Source organism: Asterias amurensis, chromosome 21, assembly GCF_032118995.1.
Source record: "Asterias amurensis chromosome 21, ASM3211899v1".
Taxonomy (NCBI): domain Eukaryota; kingdom Metazoa; phylum Echinodermata; class Asteroidea; order Forcipulatida; family Asteriidae; genus Asterias; species Asterias amurensis.
The window spans coordinates 11,895,392-11,915,637 of NC_092668.1; the positions used below are offsets into that span (position 1 = coordinate 11,895,392).

The 20,246-nt window shown below is 37.8% G+C and overlaps 2 protein-coding genes across 3 annotated transcripts; both read right to left on the bottom strand.

The window, feature by feature from the left end:
- Positions 1-2,389: 2,389 nt before the first annotated feature.
- LOC139953267 (uncharacterized) lies at positions 2,390-6,081 on the bottom strand. Its single transcript, XM_071952740.1, has 4 exons — positions 5,936-6,081; positions 4,744-4,909; positions 3,801-3,904; positions 2,390-2,606 (listed from the first exon to the last, which is right to left on the bottom strand). Exons 2-4 carry the CDS (start codon positions 4,900-4,902, stop codon positions 2,525-2,527), a joined length of 345 nt encoding a protein of 114 aa, XP_071808841.1. The 5' UTR covers positions 4,903-4,909; positions 5,936-6,081; the 3' UTR covers positions 2,390-2,524.
- Positions 6,082-6,632: 551 nt separating this feature from the next.
- On the bottom strand, positions 6,633-18,212 carry LOC139952916 (uncharacterized). Of its 2 annotated transcripts, none has more exons than XM_071952227.1 (11): positions 18,009-18,212; positions 17,324-17,526; positions 17,018-17,137; positions 15,793-16,334; positions 14,997-15,194; positions 14,021-14,149; positions 13,124-13,528; positions 12,870-12,986; positions 11,866-11,976; positions 11,171-11,373; positions 6,633-10,622 (listed from the first exon to the last, which is right to left on the bottom strand). In XM_071952227.1, the coding sequence occupies exons 2-11, from the start codon at positions 17,520-17,522 to the stop codon at positions 10,553-10,555; spliced, it is 2,094 nt and encodes a 697-aa protein (XP_071808328.1). In that variant the 5' UTR covers positions 17,523-17,526; positions 18,009-18,212; the 3' UTR covers positions 6,633-10,552. The 2 variants fall into 2 exon arrangements, with proteins under 2 accessions (XP_071808328.1, XP_071808329.1); XM_071952228.1 differs by having other exon boundaries at positions 17,324-17,523; positions 18,009-18,211.
- Positions 18,213-20,246: the final 2,034 nt, after the last annotated feature.

Consider the following 20,246-nt stretch of genomic DNA (forward strand, 5'->3'; position numbering starts at 1 on the left):
GGAGGACGCCACCTATTGACGTGTAATGCGAAAAAAAAACAAGTGCTAATTTAATTATGTCGAAAACCAAACGAGGGGTGTGGAGACGTGTCATGGGTTTCAAGTGGGATAATCAAAAACCTCTTTGTTTTTTTTAATCACACAACCTTTTTGAAAGACACTTGCACTTCATCGTGTGTTGAAATCTTAAAAGTTTTGGTAGTCTTACGTTGGGAGAGATCGTCCGCCATTTTGCAGTGGTAATGCTAGTTGCGATAACGTATGGAGGTAGACCTCCATGGATAACGTAACCCTCCTCCAGGCACTGGTACACTATTGGTATTGTCAAAGACTGGTCTTTCCAGTTGGTGTGGTCTCAACATTAATGCATAATAACAAACCTCTGAAAATTTGAGCTCAATCGGTCGTTGAAGTCGGGAGATATTAATGAAAGAGAAAAAAATACCTTGTGGTCACACCTCAAAATATTTTAAATCTGAGGTCTCGAAATCAATTCTGGGAAAATGACTTCTTTCTTGAAAAACTACGTTACTTCAGAGGGAGCTGTTTCTCACAACGTTTTATATCTCTCCCCGTTACTCGTAATCAAAAAAAAGTTTTATGAAAATAGTTATCGTGAGTAGTTACCAATAGTGTCCACTACCTTTAACCCTCAAAAACACCATTATTATTTCTTTGGCCATGTCACAAAAACGGCCGTGGGGCACAATTCCATTCCTTGGAGTCCAAAACCCAAACCATCTACATGTATAATCTACGTTACTTCAGAGGGAGCTGTTTCTCACGTTTTATATCTCTCCCCGTTACTCGTAATCAAAAGAAAGGTTTTATGAAAATAGTTATCGTGAGTAGTTACCAATAGTGTCCACTACCTTTAACCCTCAAAAACACCATTATTATTTCTTTGGCCATGTCACAAAAACGGCCGTGAGGCACAATTGAGTCCAAAACCCCAACCAGCTATAACATTCACAAGCTAAACTGCTCACAAAAAGTTAGCAAACTTTTTTCAATCAAGTATATATTTTTTTATTTATTACTCTCCGATACCACAGTTTTAGTGATTACATGTTGCTGGATTTGGCCACACGAGTGAGAAAGAGAAAAAGGTCACAAATCAAATGTGCCAAAATTAACAATTTGTGTTTATGTATGAACAAACAATTGACACTGCATTTCAAGCAAGCAAGGCAACTTTAGTGATCTTAATCCACTTTGTATTGAGACAAGTTCAGTAATAATATGAGCCTTGCAAATGCCCAAGCGAGGAGTTTTTCAAGAAATTGGGGGTAAATTTGTGCGGTGTTCTCACTGGTGCAAATCTTTGAGAAAACCATTCATGGTTCTTAAAGGGAAGGTACACGTTTGGTAATTACTCAAAACAGATATTAACTTAAAAACCGACTTGGTAACGAGCATTGGAGAGCTGTTGATAGTATTAAACATTGTGGGAAACGACTCCCTCTAAAAGTAACGTAGTTTTTGAGAAAGGGTTAATTTCTCACTAAAACAATAAAATACTTCTAGCTAGAAGTCGTTTATTCCTATCTGAAAGCACACAAATTCGTCCAATAAGGGTGTTTTTTTTCTTTCATCATTTTCTCGCAACTTCGATGAACGATTGAGCCCAAATTTTCAAAGGCTTGTTATTTTATGGTTATAATGGGATGCACTAAGTGAGAAGACTGGTCTATTGACAATTACCAAACGTGTACCTTCCCTTTAAGATAGACCGGTTGGATTATTGATCATTACCTATTGACTGTTTAGTACAGATAACAATAATTTTTGCACATTTTGATTTGCGACTTTGCCTCATTGTCATTCAAGTTGCCAATTTCAGCAACATGTCATCATTGCAAATGGTATCATTTTTAAGAGGAACACTTCAGCTGTGCATTTATATATAACACAAAGTGATAAATGGTAAAAAACATACTTGTTTTAAAAAAGTTGCCCAACTTTTTCTGGGCAGTTTAGTTGTTTCATGCATATAGGGCACATCAAGTTTGTACACTGGTCTTTGACAATGGACCCTTCCCATGAAATATGCTAATCACATTCACGCATGCGTACAGACCCTGTTGGTTGGCAAACGCCATAGAGTTGTGCACTAAGCAGACGCGCAATCGTGTCTGCGTCACGCACCCATTACCCGTGTACAAAACAGCGCGATGTTCCCTCAATTTGGCCACCAAAACGTTAGTGCGCATGCGCTATGTGCAATTTACATATTTCATGGGAAGGGTCTATTACTTATGTTGACCCCGTGCTATAAGTTGAGCATCTTTTTTAGACAGGGACAGTCAGTTACTGTCCAGACATAAATACTTGGCTAAAACAAAATCCAGAATGAAGAATACAAATAAATCCAACAAGAACACACAGGTCGATTTGAAATCACTTTGTTGTTTATTTATACATGTAAGCTCTTGTACATCTTGTTCCAGTGGTGGCTTTAGAGTCAATTCTTGTTAAAAACCATGTTTTTTACGGATGGGTATAACTAAACTGCTGCTTCTGTTTATGGTTTCTTAGACTGTTGCTGTGCCTTGAGAACTCTGCGTACAATCTTCTGCTCTTCAATCAGGAAAGCCCTGATGATCCTGTAAAACACAAAATAAAAACATACAATGAATGTAGCTTTATATAGAAGAGTTTGCGGTAACATCATGTAATGACTATCTCTAAATGAGTTTGGGTGGTTCTAAAAAGAACTGTTGGTTTCGATCAGTATGCTCTGATCGTCTTCTGGAGAATGCTGGACTCTGAATATAGCTTTTCTTTATCTGTCATTTTCGATTTTGCAGGCTGTTGGTATAAAACATTGCGAGAACGGCTCTGTCACATAACCACGGGAGGTGGCTCCAATTAACAAATGTAAGAAAGACCAACAAGCCATGCACTCATGAAATAAATGAACAGTGAAAGAAACACTTCTAATTTACTATATACATCAATATTTAATTATTCTCTGATCAACATTGTTTTTAAGAGAAGAAATTTTCCCAAATTGATTTTGAAACCTCAAGTTTAGAATTTGAGGTCTTGAAATCAAGCATTTGAAAGCACACACCATCGTGTGACTGTCACAGGGGTGACAAGGGTGTTTTTTTCTTTCATAGTTATCTCGCAACTCCGACAATTTTTCACGATTTTGATTTTGAGAACTCAAGTTTAGAATTTGAGGTTTCGAAATCAAGCAGCTCAAAGCTATCTCTCGACTCCGACGACCAATCGAGCTCAAATTGTCACGGATTTGATGTTTTATGCATGGGGAGAGATACTTGCTTAATTTGTTTGATCTTCTCTTTATTTTGAGTAGTTTTCATTCATACTGCAGCTCAACAACGATAGATTCCTGTACAGCAAGTTAAGCTTGGGCGATATCGATTTATTTTATTCACGATATATCGCCGACAATAATATATATTGCGATATTCGATATAATCGCGATTAATGAAATTTGACATCATCAGTCTTAAAACCCAAGTGAAAGTTGTAGAAGAGACAGTCCTAGCATAAGAGAAGTGTTCTAATGACCTATTCTTCTGCTTTTACTCCAAACCTATGGGGTGCAAGATGTCTCAGCTAGCAAATACATCGCTATATTTAATCGATATATAGATATATCGCGATTATCACGATATATCGCGATATATCGATATTTCGATTAAAATCAAATCCATCCGATATCGAAATCTTGTCCAAATTAATATCGCGATATTCGATAATATCGTGATATCGCCCAAGCTTACAGCAAGTACTGTACCTTCCCTTTAAACACTCTAACATCGTACCTCTGTTTAACTGCTCCAGCACTCAAACAGCCTCCATAAGCTCTGGTGACACGCTTTCTGGGTCTTGGAACTGACATCAACTTCTTTGGACGGGCAGCTAACACCTGAAAAAATAGACCAACATGACATGAATACAAAACAACAATAATTCAAAAGTTGATTGCAAGCAAGGCCCACCTGATTGCTGCAGACTCCCATAAATGGCCGACCGCGTTAGTTCGCACAGTTTAAGGAAAACCATGCAATTTAGAGGCAAAGGTGTGTGGATCACTGTATTCTACTTTAAAGACATCTTTCAAACCATATGCATTTTATTTTAAAAATACGGTTACAAACGCTTTGATAGACCAATGCGTCCGATCCAGGGCAACATGTTCCTTTAATATGGCGTTAGGGCAGGAATAATTTGCGCAGTTTGGCGATAGGGCATGATGTATCTGACAACAGTGCAGAAATGGTTTGCGCAATTGGACGTTAGTGCAGGATTGCTTAAGCGCCCAAACAAAATTTAACCCTGCGGAGAACTCTGGCTGGACGACTAATTTTTAATTCCCAAGTTGCATTGGGGCATAATGTGACAATGTGCAGAAGAAAGGCAGTTGCGAGTGGGTCATGGAAAAAAAAGAAGAAACAAACTTGTCCGGATCCTACAGATTGACAGCCCATGACAATGGGCCGCATTCATAAAAAAATAGCAATTGCTTTTTCTAGGCTTTTGCTTACATCTTTATACAGATATGTATGTATAAAGATGTAAGCAAAAGCCTAGAAAAAGCAATTGCTATTTTTTTATGAATATGGTCCATTAGCTTTCAAACATTTTATAAGTTTCCCATAGACTTCACAAAATTGTCCAATGGAAGTGCCTTTTGAACATTGAATATTCCAGGCAGGCCTGAATAGAATTAATTAAATACACGTAGATCCAACTGTAGATTCTTACCCCCATGAGCTTAACTCCAGTATCTCCACATCTTGCAGGAGAGGGCTTCTTCTTGGGATAATGGTATACAAGCTTGCCACCTGGTGTTTTCACGATCTTCACCTTGTTGGATTTGGTGTTGTAGGAATGCCTACGCCTGTAATGAAGTCGCTGAACCATACTGACTCTGAAATAAAAATTCAAAAATAAATTTAAACTAAAATTCTATTTTATTTGATCTAACTGGGTTCTGAAAAACATGGTTTCCTAATGTTGCCCTCATCGGATGATTGAACTGATAGAGGAAGTCACCCTGTACGGCATGCGTTACCGATGACGTAGGGGGTTCTGCGCCAAATGCAAAACATTGTTTACATACCCGAGTCAAAGACAGGACATCTGAGTTTGCTGAAGAAATTTTGGTCTACGAACTACGTAGCACGTGCACGTAAAAAGTACACAAGCTTAATTCACATAAAACAGCCGTTGATTTGTATTCGCGCCCTCACGGGCCCACAGCTCGGCAGGCCGATGACGTCATGTTGATTCGCATATTCCAAGATGGCTGCGCCGTGTACGAAACGATAAAATTAGAGTCGGCGAAAGGTAGCAAAGTTATTTATCATTAAAAATTTCTTTTAAATGTTTTATTTGTTTCTCTTTTCAATACACACAAAGCAAGCTAAGAGTTAGGTGAAACACATTCAGCCGGTTTATACTGCCAGGTAGCTCGAGATAAGGCGCCAGAATTTTTTTATTTCTTAGCTGCATGAGGAAATGGGGTGGACGTGTGGCCACACAAGTCAAGTGGGGCTAAAAATAACTGCGCCACCACTTTTTTTCACTAATCAATCATTTTGAGTAAATACCACACATAATTACATCATAATGAACAGAAAAGTGGTGGCAGAATACAGAAATGTTCATACCAAATCCGTGTATGGATTATACAAAAACTGAAACAAATAAAAAACGGCAAAGCATGTCCGTAATCTGGACAATTGTGGTCTAACACGCTACATTGCATACATTTTGGGTTCCATTAACAAGATCTGACATAACGTTAAGTAATTACGAATTACTCAAAAAGTGAATAAATTTAACCATGCAAAATGCAAGAAATAAAATCACTGATAAGTACTTCTATTAAAAATAACAAGTATTTCTAAAAACTAAACATTAACAAGGAGATGATTGTTGATTTATTTCTTACTCTTTTCAGGCAACGAGCAGCCTGTTTCAGCCAGTAGAAGAAAAGGCAGATAAATCTAACCGCAAGAGGGCGTCCCACTGATGCACGTCACGCGCTGGAGAAGCAGCAGTACCGATATCAATGAGCAGTACACACACATAGAGGCGAAGAGGTGTGTGTGGTGGTGGTGGTGGGGGGGGGGGGGGGGGGGGGGGGGGGGGGGGACACAACCCTAGCCTATCGTCAAGGCGGACAGGTACAGAATGTCGACATAGTGCGTCATGTCATGGTCACGTGTTAAGGGGACACTGGGGCGCTGTACTTCATTGTTTCGAAATTAACTTGTAATTTTCGGTGTACGCCGTACTAGCGCCCCGTGCAAATACTTTTTGTAATAACCCTCGAAGTCACCATTTATTCTATGACGACTCTCATAATAATATACAAAAAATATTAACCAAAAGGACACACAACCATTATCTTCAAAACCGCCTAGGGGGCCTCCTGGCTTCTCAATTATGACATCAGCCGTCGATTTCACCAAACAATCGTAGGACTTAGGACGAGTTCAGTTCCGTATCCTTACACGTTAGGACGCATTGAACCCATCCTAAATTAGGACGAATAACACTAAAATTATTTTCCGGGCAATTCCCGGGACATGAAATGACGATCTTTTCACACTACAAAAAAAAAAACTCCCGGGAATTTCCTGGGATAAAATTTAAATATAACTTTAATTACTCCCAGGAAATAATTAACCCTGCTCAGGGTCCGGGTTTTTTTCCCAGCAGACGAAGGCAAATTCCATAGAATTGTGTGTGACGGCCCTTTTTGACATGGCCAAAGAAATAAATGGTGTTTTTGAGGGTTAAAGGTAGTGGACACTATTGGTAATTACTACCATTCTATTATCATAAAACCTTTCTTTTGATCACAGGTAATGGGGAGAGGTATAAAACATTGTGAGAAACAGCTCCCTCTGGAGTAACGTAGTTTGTCGAGAAAGAAGTTATTTTCCACGAATTTGATTTCGAGAAAGAAGTAGTTTTCCACGAATTCGATTTCGAGAAAGAAGTAATTTTCAACGAATTTGATTTCGAGACCTCAGATTAAGAATATTTTGAGGTCACGAAATCAACCATCTGAAGTGTGACCGTGGAGCGACAAGTTTTTTTTATATATTATCTTTGATTCATTAATTATCTCCCGACTTCAGCGACCAATTGAGCTCAAATTTTCACAGGTTTGTTATTATATGCATATATTAATGTTATTATACATTAATGCTATTCTTATAATGACCATTGTTAGTTGCATCATGATGCAACTTGCTCTCTAATCCTACCCTTTCATGTTTCCCTGAATTGCTGTCGAACAATACATTTACCACTTCACTCCTATTGGTTCTTAGCCATCAATATTGTTTCTGAAATAGAAACTTTGATTGGCTGTTATTTTCCCGCTTCTTTCTGGATCCTTTCCTTAATCCCTTTCCCCTCTCTTTATCTATAAATGGATATGCATTTGTTTGTACTTGTTTTATGCCTCTGAAGAAGGTCCGGTTTGGATCGAATGCTAAGGCCACCTACCCTATATTCATTACATATATTAATGTTGAAATACACCAACTGTGAGACCAGTCTTTGACAATACCAATTGTGTCCAGTGTCTTTAAAGACATTGGACACTATAAGTAATTGTCAAAGACCAGTCTTCTCACTTGGTGTATCTCAACATAATAATATAACAAACCTGTGAAAATTTCAGCTCAAGTGGTCGTCGAAGTTGCGATATTATTTATTCGAAAGAAAAAAACACCTTTGTTACACGAAGTTGTTTGCTTTAAGATGCTTGATTTCGAGACCTGAAAATTCTAAATCTTAGGTCTCGAAATCAAATTCGTGGAAATTTACCGAAAAGGCCCAAATTCTACTGCTCAAATTTTGAAGGCTTATTGTTCTGTTTGATTTGCCATAATTGGGTCTCTAAATGGCAAAAGATTGCACCACAGGGCACAGAGCATCTAGAAGAAAAAAAAATCGTGAAAAATTCCTTCTTTCTCGAAAACTATTTCACTTCAGAGAGGACGCCGTTTCTCACAATGTTTTATACTCTTTATCAACCTCTCCCCATTACTCGTTTATAGGTAAAGGTTTTATAAAACCTTTGCTATAACTATTTTGAGTATATTACCAATAGTGTCCAATGCCTTTAATACAAAAGTGCCGCCCGAGTGACGTCATAGACATCGGGCAAGTCACTTTGTATTGGCATAAACATAACATTGAGCACTCTTCATCTTAAAGGAACACGTTGCCTTAGATCGGTCGAGTTGGTCTTTGAAAAGTGTTTGTAACCAATTTGTATTAAATGCATAATGGTTAGAAAGATGTTTTAAAAGTAGAATACAATGATCTACACAAAATATGGCTATATAAAATTATAAACACGGTTTGTGTCGTTGGCATGAAAAATACAGAGTGAAATGGGTTGGCCAAAGTTGAAACAATGGTCATTATAAGACCAAACTACAGGCTAGAAATCTCTTTTTTTAAACAACTAACGACCAGACAACACTGATGATTAAACCAAAGCTGCAATGCTCAATCAAACATTCATTTGGTGAAACCCCTATTATCATCTGAACGAACCAGTTCCAACCATCCCTTCCACTGCACATTACTGCCACTGCAGTGATGACTATCTCAGTCTTCACTTTCACAACTTAAGTGACACTTAAAGAACTCCGTAATATTGATAATTTGTGATCGGCTCTACAAAATTGGGTATTAAGGGACAAAATAAGTTACATACACAGCTGAATTGGGGTTAGTATAAGCTTTATTTTGGCGTAGGTTTGAACCCTGTGGCATTTTGCCTTCTGGAGATATACTGATATTTGCAAATTCATATTTTACAATTTAATGAAAGTGCTCCTTCAAGGCAGTGTACACTATTGGTAATTACTCAAAATAATTATCATCATAAAACCTCACTTGGTAACAAGTAATGGGGAGAGGTTGATTATTGTTATTTTTGTTACCTTTTAGGATGTTTTTTCTTAAAAATTGCATTTGTATTATTGTATTCTATACCACATGTTCTAGATTTCTCTCAACTTAGGTTTACATTTTAATTTTTGTTGTTGTTATTGTATATTAATTAATGCTATTGTTTGTATTTTAGCGCCATGAGCACTTCTGTGGATTTGTGCGCTTTATAAGTTTTCATTATTATCATTATTATTAGCAAACTTTAAGGGAAGTACCTAAAATTGATACAAAAACCTTTGTTTTTTCAACTGAAAAATAAAAATGATATTTCTGTGAATAAAATATAGAAGTATTAATGCAATAGAAGCCAATAAACCAAGAAAGACAAATCTATGCGTTGAAAATATTTTCAGGATCTCAACATTTAACGCCTCTTTAAATGTAATTAGCATATCGTCCCTAAATACCCTTTTCTGCAGAGCGGATCATATTTATAAAGCCAGTGGTCCCGATGCCATTCCTCCAAGAGTGCTTTAGATTGCAGCTCCTGAACTGGCTGTTCCTAATATATACACATCATTTTCGTAAATCTCTTGATTTATATCTGCTTTGTACCCTCAGTCTGGAAGCACGCAAATTTTACAACTGTTTCCAAACCGGGCACATCAAGCGATCTGAAAAACTACATACCGATTGCACTCTTTCCAGTAGTCTCTAAGATCATGAAACTAGTCCTTAATCGGGCCCTTCTAAACCATTGCTGTGTAAATACAAGCTCCTGCTAGTGCAGTTTGACTTTCCACCAAACCGATATACAATGATGATTGCTTTTGGTCACGCAACTTAAAGGAACACGTTGCCCTGGATCGGGCGAGTTGGTATATAAAAAGCATTTGTAACCGTTTTTTATAAAATGCATGTTTACAAAGATGTTTTAAAAGTAGAATACAATGATCCACTCAACATTGCCTCGAAATTGCGTGGTTTTCCTTAGCGAACTAACACGGTCGGCCATTTATGGGAGTCAAAAAGTTGACTACCATAAATGGCCGACCGTGTTAGTCGACGAGGTAAAAGGAAAACCGCACAATTTCGAGGCATGTTATTTTTTGTGTGGATCATTGTATTCTACTTTTACAACATCTTTCCACACATAATTTATGCATTTCATAACAAACGGCTGCAAATGCTTTTCAAAGACCAACTCGACCGATCCAAGGCAACGTGTTCCTATAAAGTTTTTCTGGCAAATTTTCACCCCTTTCTTGTCATTTTCATTAGCAATACAATACACTATTTTGCGATTATGATATAGGCCAATATTTTGCTAAACAAAATTACGAAACTGCGGAATTACAGATAGAACGGTGCATTGAGATAAGGTAACAGTAAAAATCGCTTAGTTAAAGCATTTGTAGCTAAATAAATGAACTTAATTTTGTTATATACAAATAATTGTTATAAGTGACTATGTGGGATTTAACTTGATAATGTTAACACCGTACTTCCATTAATAGTATTGCCTAATAATAACAAACTATGAAACTAAAAATCATGTTTGACACGGGTCGTACTGTTAACAAACGAAGGCCTGCACACAAACTTACGCCGTCTAACAAAAATAATATTCTGCGGTATAAAATTATCGCCTACATAATGTCACGTGATGTTCAAACGAGTCCCATTCACTTTCTGTAAACATTTTCTGGCACCTGTGGAGCAAAAAACAAAGAACGATAAACACCTTCATTGTAAAAAGTCTCGTGCTGTGTGGACATCGGCAATTTCCCCTTCAAACTAAACGAAACATCATCTTAAAGGCAGTGGACACTATTGGTAATTACTCAAAATAATTATCAGCATAAAACCTCAATTGGTAACGAGTAATGGGGGGAGGTTGATAGTATAAAACATTGTGAGAAACGGCTCCCTCTGAAGTAACCTACTTTTGGAGAAAGGAGTAATTTTCAACGAATTTGATTTCGAGACCTCAAGTTTAGAATTTGAGGTCACGAAATCAACCATCTGAAAGTACACAACTTCACAACTTCGTGTGACGAGGGTGTTTTTTCGTTCATAGTTATCTCGCATTTCCGACGACCAATTGAGCTCAAATTTTCACAGGTTTGTTATTTCGATGTATATGTTGGTACACACCAAGTGAGAAGACTGGCCTTTGACAATTACCAATAGTCTTTAAAAAAAGAAATACCTCTTAAATGAATTCCACGTCATGATGTTGAAGCGAATGACATCTTACCTTGGGCATACGAATGGGTCTTGACGAGCTGGTACCCCGCTTCTACCCCTGACTGTATCTGATTCAGCATGGAGATTAATTTGTAACCAACGACCTTCCGGACCAGGCTGTAACATGATGACTTGTGAGCCAGTTGACACCTTAGACGTTGCCTTGTGACTGGGTTTTACAACATCTTTATAAGGAGTCCTGCTCGACTTTACCTGTGAAGATGAAATGGTCAAACAATGTATTAATTGAAAGGCAGTGGACACTATTGGTAATTACTCAAATATTTATTAGCATAAAATTGTTCTTGGTGACGAGTAATGGGGAGAGGTTGATGGTATAAAACATTGTGAGAAACGGCTCCCTCTGAAGTGCCATAGTTTTCGAGAAAGAAGTAATTTTCCACGAATTTGATTTCGAGACCTCAGATTCAGAACTTGGGGTTTCGAAATCAACCATCTAAACGCACACAACTTCGTGTGACAAGGGTGTTTTTTCTTTCATTTATTATCTCGCAACTTCGATAACCAATGGAGCTCAAATTTTCACAGGTTTGTTATTTTATGCATATGTTGAGATACACCAACTGTGAAGACTGGTCTTTGACAATTACCAATAGTGTCCACTGTCTTTAAGTCAGACGTCATTTATTAACATTGAAGACTGAGCCCCTGTGGCGACTTTCGCTGTCATGTCCTTATAATTACCTTTAATTTGTTGTGATCCCTTCGTGATGGCTCTGCTTCTATTTTCTGATCTGAAGGCCTGTAAGCACCATGCTTTGGTGGTCCTTGTGTAGTCTTTATATCGTCTTTAATCTGAAATCAAAATATAAACATTAGAACTTCCTTTTCATGTATTTCCACACTCTAAAAACTAAAGAGTTGAACCCAACACTTGCATGAGTTCGGTGAGTGACTACACTTTGAAAGTGTTGGATCCAGCATTTTATATGTTAAATCCAGCATTTTAAGGTATTCGGTCGACAATTAACTCGGTTTAACTTTTTAAAATCTGATTCAACAATTCAAAGGATTTTATTTTAGAAATGTTGAAATAACACTTAAATTGTTGAATTAACCTTTTTTGTGTTGGATCAAAAGTTTAAAATGCTAGTTTTAACAAACAAAACGCTGGCTTCAACACTTTCAAAGTGTAGTCACTCACCGAACTCATGCAACTGTTGGATTCAACTCTTTAGTTTTAAGAGTGCACTCTGCACAGCTGGATTTTCTCTCAGCAGCTCTCATGTTTAATTGATTTGATAGTTTGGGCACTTGTGTTGCATGCCAAGCGTTTTAAAACTCTGGGAAATTATCCCACCTTATTTTTTGTACCAATATTGGGAATACAACAATGTTTTTAAGGCGAACAATACTGATTCACTTTAATGGGAGACTTTGAGACGCTGGGTGGCAGCAGGCTTACCAGGTAAATTTCCATTGTTTGCGTAGTTCTGAGCGTGCGCACATGACCGAAAACATTGGATGATTTTACCTGGTAAGTCTGCTGCCACCAAGCGTCCCAACAGTCTCCCATTGCTTGCACAAACATAGACATTCCACTGGTTTACCTTTTCCATACGTTTTTATCAAAAATTTCTTAATTTTAATAGGGTTTACACTTTTATGTAATCTGAACTTGGTTTTATTCTTTATATTGTGTTGTTTAGAGTTATACAAAATAATGAATTGAACCTATTGAGACATACCTGATCCTTTGTTTGTTTTTTCTGTTTGCTTATTTGATGACGTAATGTTTGTATTTCGTTCCGGGCTTTCTGTCTGTCGGCTCGTTCCTTCTTAAAGTCCGACTCGTACATTTGATTCTGTGCAAAACGACAAAATCAGTTGTCAAAACTAAGATGTAGAAACTTGTACAACTCATAACTTTTTAAAGTAAACCATAAAAAAATAATTAAACATAATGGATCTGTATTATATAGGACCAGAATCTTGTATGTACCTGATGCCTCAATAATTCAACTTGCTCCATAATCTCTTGTTTGCTTAGACTCTTGTCAGTCACTTTGGGTACGTTTTCCTGCGGTTGCTTTCTCTTCTCCGTCACTGCCTGATGTTGGGAGGCAGTAAGACAATCATCTTGTTTTTCTTCATCTGCCGGTGCCTTGAGTGGCATTGGGGCGGTGGTAGGGAGGTTCTTGGGAGTTTTAATTGGCATTGGGGCGGTGCTAGGGAGATGCATGGGGGTCTTTCTTTCAACAATGTTTGGTTCTTGTTGCGAGTCATGGTTACGACCCGTCCTAGATGACTCCGTTGATCCTGTAGACTGCTTTAAAAACGTTGCTGCTGTCTCTGTAGATGGTGACTGATTAACATGTACATGCTGATGGTACTTTTTCTCCAGTGCCTGATTGTTCATCGGAAAATAGGTTCATTGTCAGAACTTTATAAAAATAATAATAATAATAACAATAACTAGACATGATTGCATTCGTGCACAAATGCAGAGCTGTTTCGTTAATAAAATTTTCAAATTTCAGGGTTGAAAGGTATTGGGGCAATGATCATTGCAAAACAAGGGTGTCATTATGACATCATCACAAGTCACGTGACGACATCTTAAAGGTGTTGTGTTTTAAATGTTTGAAAATTTATAACAAATCAGCCACAAGAGACCGTAGGTTTCTGTTTGCGGGATTGGGTAGGGATAATTTAGGTCTTCATTTTATTTATTTATTTTATTTTATTTATTTCTGTTTATCCTGGGAAATCCATTCAGTAAGAAAAACTCACTGATCTCCCATGGATCCCAGCTAATAACAAACTACAGAAGTGAACTTAAGATAAAAATATTACAAATTATAATGCTTTCCCAAAACAATATACTCCCCATTGTTACCTGCTTAAGGCGCACGATCTCTTCCGTCATACTCAGATTCTGTTTGCTCAAAGTTCGATTAAGCATTTCAGATTTGTCATTCTTCTGTCGTTCTTCAGACACAGCTTTCTTCAGCCGTTGATTTTCGTCCTAACAAGAAGACAGAAAATGTTTGTTTTGTCATCATCATTAAAAGCATTATTGCTGAATATTATGTGATTAATTATAATTATTATAATACAGGTTTTCTCGGCCAATTTCGGAAAATGAGCAGCCAATTTAACCATCAAGCTATTCAATTTCGCGCGAAATCGAATGCTACTGAAAAGGGTCATTCGATTTCGTTTTATGGTTAGTCAAATGTAATGTTGCGTCATTCGATTTAACAAAATAATCATTCAATTTAACAATTCATCAAAGCAGCATTCAAATTCGCAGTCGCTTCTTGAGGCGTGTGTGTCTCGAAAAAGACTGACGATACACACTAAATTGAACATAGTGCTAAAGGAATTTGACTCGACTCTAAACGAAATTGAATGGCCGAATTCTAAATTTGAAACGCAGTAACAACTGGAGAGTTAAAACAGCTTTAACTCGAACGCATGAAAATGAAATTGGCTGCTCATTTTCCGAATTTGACCGAGAAAACCTATATTATGTGACATAATAATTATAATACATGTTAAATTTACATCGGGGATAAATAATATTATTATTTTTTTTTTTACCCGCACACCGATGTGTGTTCACTTTATTCTCAGTACTTTCCCCGAGTTCTATGAAAAAAATATCACAAGAATATTACACGGGTGGGATTCGAACCCGTGTTGGTAGAGCACTGTCTCACCAACTAGACTACCGAGATTGCCCGGTAGCTAGAGGCAGTTCGAAACCTATGCTTTGGCAGCGGGTACAGCAACGATAGATGTTAAATTTGCATCGGAGATAAAGCCATAGTTAAAGAAACAATTGGTCCATTATTGTTAATCTGGTTTACCTCAATCAGTTCAATACGTGTTTTGGCTGTGAGAAGAGTCTGCTCATAATGATTTGCCTTTATATCTGCCTCTTTAACAGCGTCATTAAGCTGGGTTTGAAGTCCTCCAATTGTCTCATTTTTTTTCGAGAGTTCAGCAATTACATCCGATTCCTTCTGTTTCAAATGATTCTTCCATTCGGTGTTGGCTTTCTTAAGCTGCAAAACAATATGAATTATCTGAGTTAAAAACCATTTTTTTATGCAGAGTTTGAAATGCCGGTGTATATCTTGGTTCAAAATAATTATAAGCGATAACAAAAGGTCTATGGACAAACCGATTGAATTCACATGAGGGCGAGGTCTACTAGTTAGAAGTGACGTCCAAGTTCCACAAGAGAACATTACTATATACTATCTCGATAGTTTTAATCTATTAGAGCCATTATACACTTTCGGAAAAGAAACAAAAAAGTTGACAGATTTTCAAATAACTAACAGGGTTTACAGAAGGTAAAGGTAAAAGACTTCTCTTGAAATATTATTCAATGAAATGCTTTACTTTTTGAGAAAACATTGAAACAATTATCAATTCTCGACAACGAGAATTACGGATTTATATGTCACGACACGGCGAAACGTACGGGAACAAGGGTGGGTTTTCCCTTTATATTTTCTCCCGACTCCGATGACCGGTTGAGCCTAAATTTTCACAGGTTTGTTATTTTATATATAAGTTGTGATACACGAAGTGTGGGCCTTTGGACAATACTGTTTACCGAAAGTGCCCAATGGCTTTAACTGCAAATGTACAAACCTCCTGTACTTGAATTTTAAGGCTGGATAACTCTTGTTGTTGCAGGTACGTACTAGCGAAGCTATTGGTAATAGTCGCCACTGATCTACAGTTTTCTGATACTATCTCTTTATGTGGTAGAACCTTGCCTAAAGTGTCTGGTGAAATCAGAGCGTCCATATAGGTCTCTGGATCCTCTGTGTTGACGGTGTCCACTTTGCACTCATTTGCTTCAAATCCTGTTTGACTGATATCTCCATTTGAGTTATCCTTGGTAAGTTCGCTCTCTCTGTTTCTTACTTGGCGTTCCAATGGAGTTCTATCAAGAGGTTGAGTCAACTTGGATTGATTTACCAATGTAGTCGTATAATATTCAGTTTGACCAACGCCCTCTAATTTTGAAAGTTCTCCAAGAAGTTCCATCTCTTCAATGGCACCCTCTGCATCATCTCGCTCACCAGCACCTCCATCCTCGTCTATTGGTGACGTCATTACATATTCCGCCTCTATGGCGCCCTCTATGTCATCTTCTGTATCGCCCAATGTTTCATCATCCAACGTTACTACATTCAACCACAAACATTAATATCAAATTAATTAAACTTTTTTTTAATTTACTATAATTAATCATATAAAACAATGAAAAAAAAACACACAAAAAAACCGAAAAACCCCAAATGTTTGTTAGCCCGGGGTGGACAGAGATTCTGTGCCCCCCCCCCTTCCCAGTCTTGGAATCAAGTCGGTATTTAAGCTCACACAAAATAATAATACTGCGCACATTTGCAGACAGCCTACGCTGCACATAAAATTTAGAACCTTTAAAGAAAAGGAACAACACAAAATGTCTTATTTTACTGTGTACAAAGATTACATGGGTCGCACACAGGAAAATATATGATATGAAAATATAACTATATTTAATTATGTCTAAAAATTAGAGGGTGGCGAATTCCCCTGGCTGACAGAAAACCCTAGGGGGCACAGGAGTCCCCTAGGAGTTCTGTCCCCCCCCCCTCCCCCGACCGTTGTGCGGGGGGACAGAATTCCCTGTGACACCGGCACAATATCATGGGTGCGTTCGTTTAGCTTCCCGGGTCGACCCCGGTGTGTGGCGTGTTTTTTTTTCCAGGACGAACGTGTGCGGATAATTACCCACGTTCGTCCTGGAAAAAAAAACCCGCCACACACCGGGTCCGACCCAGGGAAGCTTAACGAACGCACCCAATGTTGCAATGATTGTTACCTTGGGGTTTGTCTGTGGATGTCGCGTGTTTATCATCCGTGTCGTCAGGGTGCAAGTCTTTATCTGCTAGCAAACCACGCAGTCGGTGAACTTCCTCTTTTGTGTCTTTTAGAGCACGACCTAGCATTTCGTAGGAAAAAAAACATGTAATTGACTCAACTATATTTTTGCCACAAATATCACGAGTTTCAACGTAGTTAATGATTTCAATGTGCAAGCTGTTTTGTTGCCATTTATTATCATACGTAACGGAGCTATATACGTGTGTTTTAGTTATGGTGTTATAAAAGAGATATGTAGACTAACCGAGTACCCGAACGCCTCCCACACACCGTCTCAATCGTCTGTTCTCCACTCTGAGTGGTCGTAGGTCTTCCAGCTCATCCGCATATGCATTGGCCATCCTTTCCCAATCAACTGACGTCATTGTGGGTAGTTGGTTAACTTTTATGGCGTCATCCTCAATACCGTTTGCTGCCGATGGCTTATTATCAACTGTCTCCATTCTGCTATTTCCGCAAATAAATACAAAACAATTAGTGACTGGACATTTAAAAGCCTACAACTTAAGGGTATAGACCTTATGCACATGACGTCATTTCAGTACGGCGCCCTCGCCTTGAGGTCAAAGGATGTTGTTCATTGGCCAATCTATGTGTGTTTCGATTGACCTCAAAGATGGTGGCTGGATGACGTCAATGCATAAAGTCTATACTGATACGGCATTTCAAAAAAATGTGTCCAGCTACCGGTTTCCTATGTTGTATTTGTAAGGAGATCTAACACATAATATTCATTTTACCATTATTGTTACGAACATGTTAACATTTACCAGTACATGATTATGTGGGAAAATGTTTTAAGGTTACACAATATTTCGCTAACGATGTTTTGCAGTTGAAGCTCGTTTTGTTGTAAAATCTTCTGTTCAACTGCAATGAACTACGTCAAACTGAAATAAAAACTTCTATAAGATATGAAAACTACGTACCGTGTGGATCTTTTAAATATATCGAGAAATTCCTGCCACAAAAGTAGCCCTTGCGTTCGAGTGTAGGTCTTTCCAGTCCGGTTCCATGGAAATAATTGTAATCGACATAACGGGCGGGAACGGGATATTACTGGCTGGATTGCGGAACACAAAGCATGATGCAAGGGGGAATTCCCTTTCAGTGTAAACCCGATTGGGCAATCCAGTGACGTCAGGGGAAACCCCGGTCTATACAAATGTAATAGTGCATATGACGTCATTTCAGTACGGCGCCCCCCGCATTGAGGTAAAAAGGAGGTTGTTCATTGGCCAATCTAGGTGCGTTTCGATTGTTTTGTCACCGTTTGACCTCAAAGATGGCGGCTGGATGACGTCAATGCATAAGGTCTATGTGCAAGATAGTACAGGTTTCTTAGAACCGCTCAATGTCCTTCATTCGTTGAATACAACAATAAAAGTGATCATAATCGAGCAGTTTCAATTTGAAGTTTATTATGCAACATTTATTCTGTTAACAATCTGACAATGGGAACAGCAATGAGTATCATTCACGAGGAGCTACATCATCATAATCATAAAATGTTTCATTGAGTCATTTTAACGATCATAATTAAAATGTAATTGATTTTGTCTTCTCATCTTACTACAAAATCTTAAACATCTCAAGTGTATTCATTGAACTTACACGGGACTCAATAACAGTCAATGCTGAACCTTTCTATACATTACAGTATTACAATGTTTACAGCTAATTACATCTACGTAAATATAGAGCTAGCTACAAATACCAGCCACATACCCACAAGTGCATCCTTACCAAAGCAACATCTGTTGAAACCATTATTTCTATATTCAAACCGAATTTCCAAACAAGTTGGCGTTCGTTCTGCACTTTGCAAGTACACATCTGAAACGCTAATAATCTAAAAGCAGTTAAATAAACCAATAAAAGCCATGTTTGGTGAAAGGGCGTACAAAATGATCAAAGAGCTGAAGGCTAACAGCCAAACGTAACGTGGAGGAATGTCTTTTTCTAACATTTCACCCAATAATGTTACCAAACATTCATTTGGATCAAACCAAACACTCATTATCGTAGGCTCTTGTCTTAAATTCAGACAATGATTTCACCAAACATCAACTTTATTTAATGTCTTGATTAACTAAATAAACAAATAAAGTAAGGGGCTATAATGTTGCAATATTGTTGTATTAAGATGAATGTGACATCCACGATTCTAACAGAGTTTGTAGGCGAGATGCAATGTGTATAATTATTCTTTCTCCAAAGTATGAGTTGGTATTGTTTGTGTCTCTTCATTAGGTTGCTCCCCTGAAAATGATTTCTTTCTGACAAATACAGCTTTATTTCTGGTGATTCATAATTATGTGAAACTGTACATGCAATAGGGACTGGGACTGACCATGAAGCTCCAGCTGAGGAGTGAAGCACTCCCTTGAGTGCCACTAACCAGGACCAGACCACATTACAAACGAAGCTCCATGGCAATTAGTACCACAGTGAACAATAAGTTGATGTGGTTATACATCAATTTATTTGTTAACTGGTGTACGAACTGACATGGGGCTCTGTTTGCAATGTGGTCTGGCCATGGCCAAGTGATATTATGGGAGTTCTGCACACTTCTGCTCGAGCTTAAATGGTCAGTCCCAACCCTGCTGCGTGTACAATTTCACATAGTTATGAATCACCCGCAAATAAAGCTGTATTTGTCAGACAGAAATCAATTTAAGGGAATAACTGCTGAAGAGTTAAACAACTGATTCAAAATCTTGCGCTGATTTGTTGTCATGAAAGGTATGTCCTATGACCTCTTCCCACTTAGGCATACCACATGAGCCATGCACATGAGTAGTATGTTAAGCATAACCAAACGTCGCAGTCACAAGTTGCCATCTGCAGTACCGTCTATAATGGTTCCGTTTGATCATAAATCGCAATTAAAATGTAAATCTTTTGTTTCTTCCGATGTGCAACTTTATTTAAATTAACACACTAAAATATAATCCTTTATCATGAAAAGTAAACTATCGATACATGTGCTAGTAAGTTAAAAGCGAAAGCAAACTATCATAACTATCATAATATATTTATTATCATTTATTTGAAGAAACAAGTACTTAAGAAGAATTAAAAACTCAAACAGTCAGCAATTAATTTATCTTAGTTCTTCACCAATGCTGGACTTCAAAGCTTAGTTTTTTTCAGAGTCCTTC

Bases quoted from the DNA above. Each gene is read 5' to 3' on its own strand.
- LOC139952916 (XM_071952227.1), bottom strand. From the start codon at position 17,522: ATGGAGACAGTTGATAATAAGCCATCGGCAGCAAACGGTATTGAGGAT. The intron at 13,529-14,020 runs GTAACAATGGGG...ATGAACAATCAG, and splicing joins AGATCGTGCGCCTTAAGCAG to GCACTGGAGAAAAAGTACCA. The intron at 12,987-13,123 runs GTACATACAAGA...CGTTTTGCACAG, and splicing joins TTGAATTATTGAGGCATCAG to AATCAAATGTACGAGTCGGA.
- LOC139953267 (XM_071952740.1), bottom strand. From the start codon at position 4,902: ATGGTTCAGCGACTTCATTACAGGCGTAGGCATTCCTACAACACCAAA. The intron at 3,905-4,743 runs GTAAGAATCTAC...CTATTTTTTCAG, and splicing joins CTGGAGTTAAGCTCATGGGG to GTGTTAGCTGCCCGTCCAAA. The intron at 2,607-3,800 runs GTACGATGTTAG...TGTGTTTTACAG, and splicing joins GCTGGAGCAGTTAAACAGAG to GATCATCAGGGCTTTCCTGA.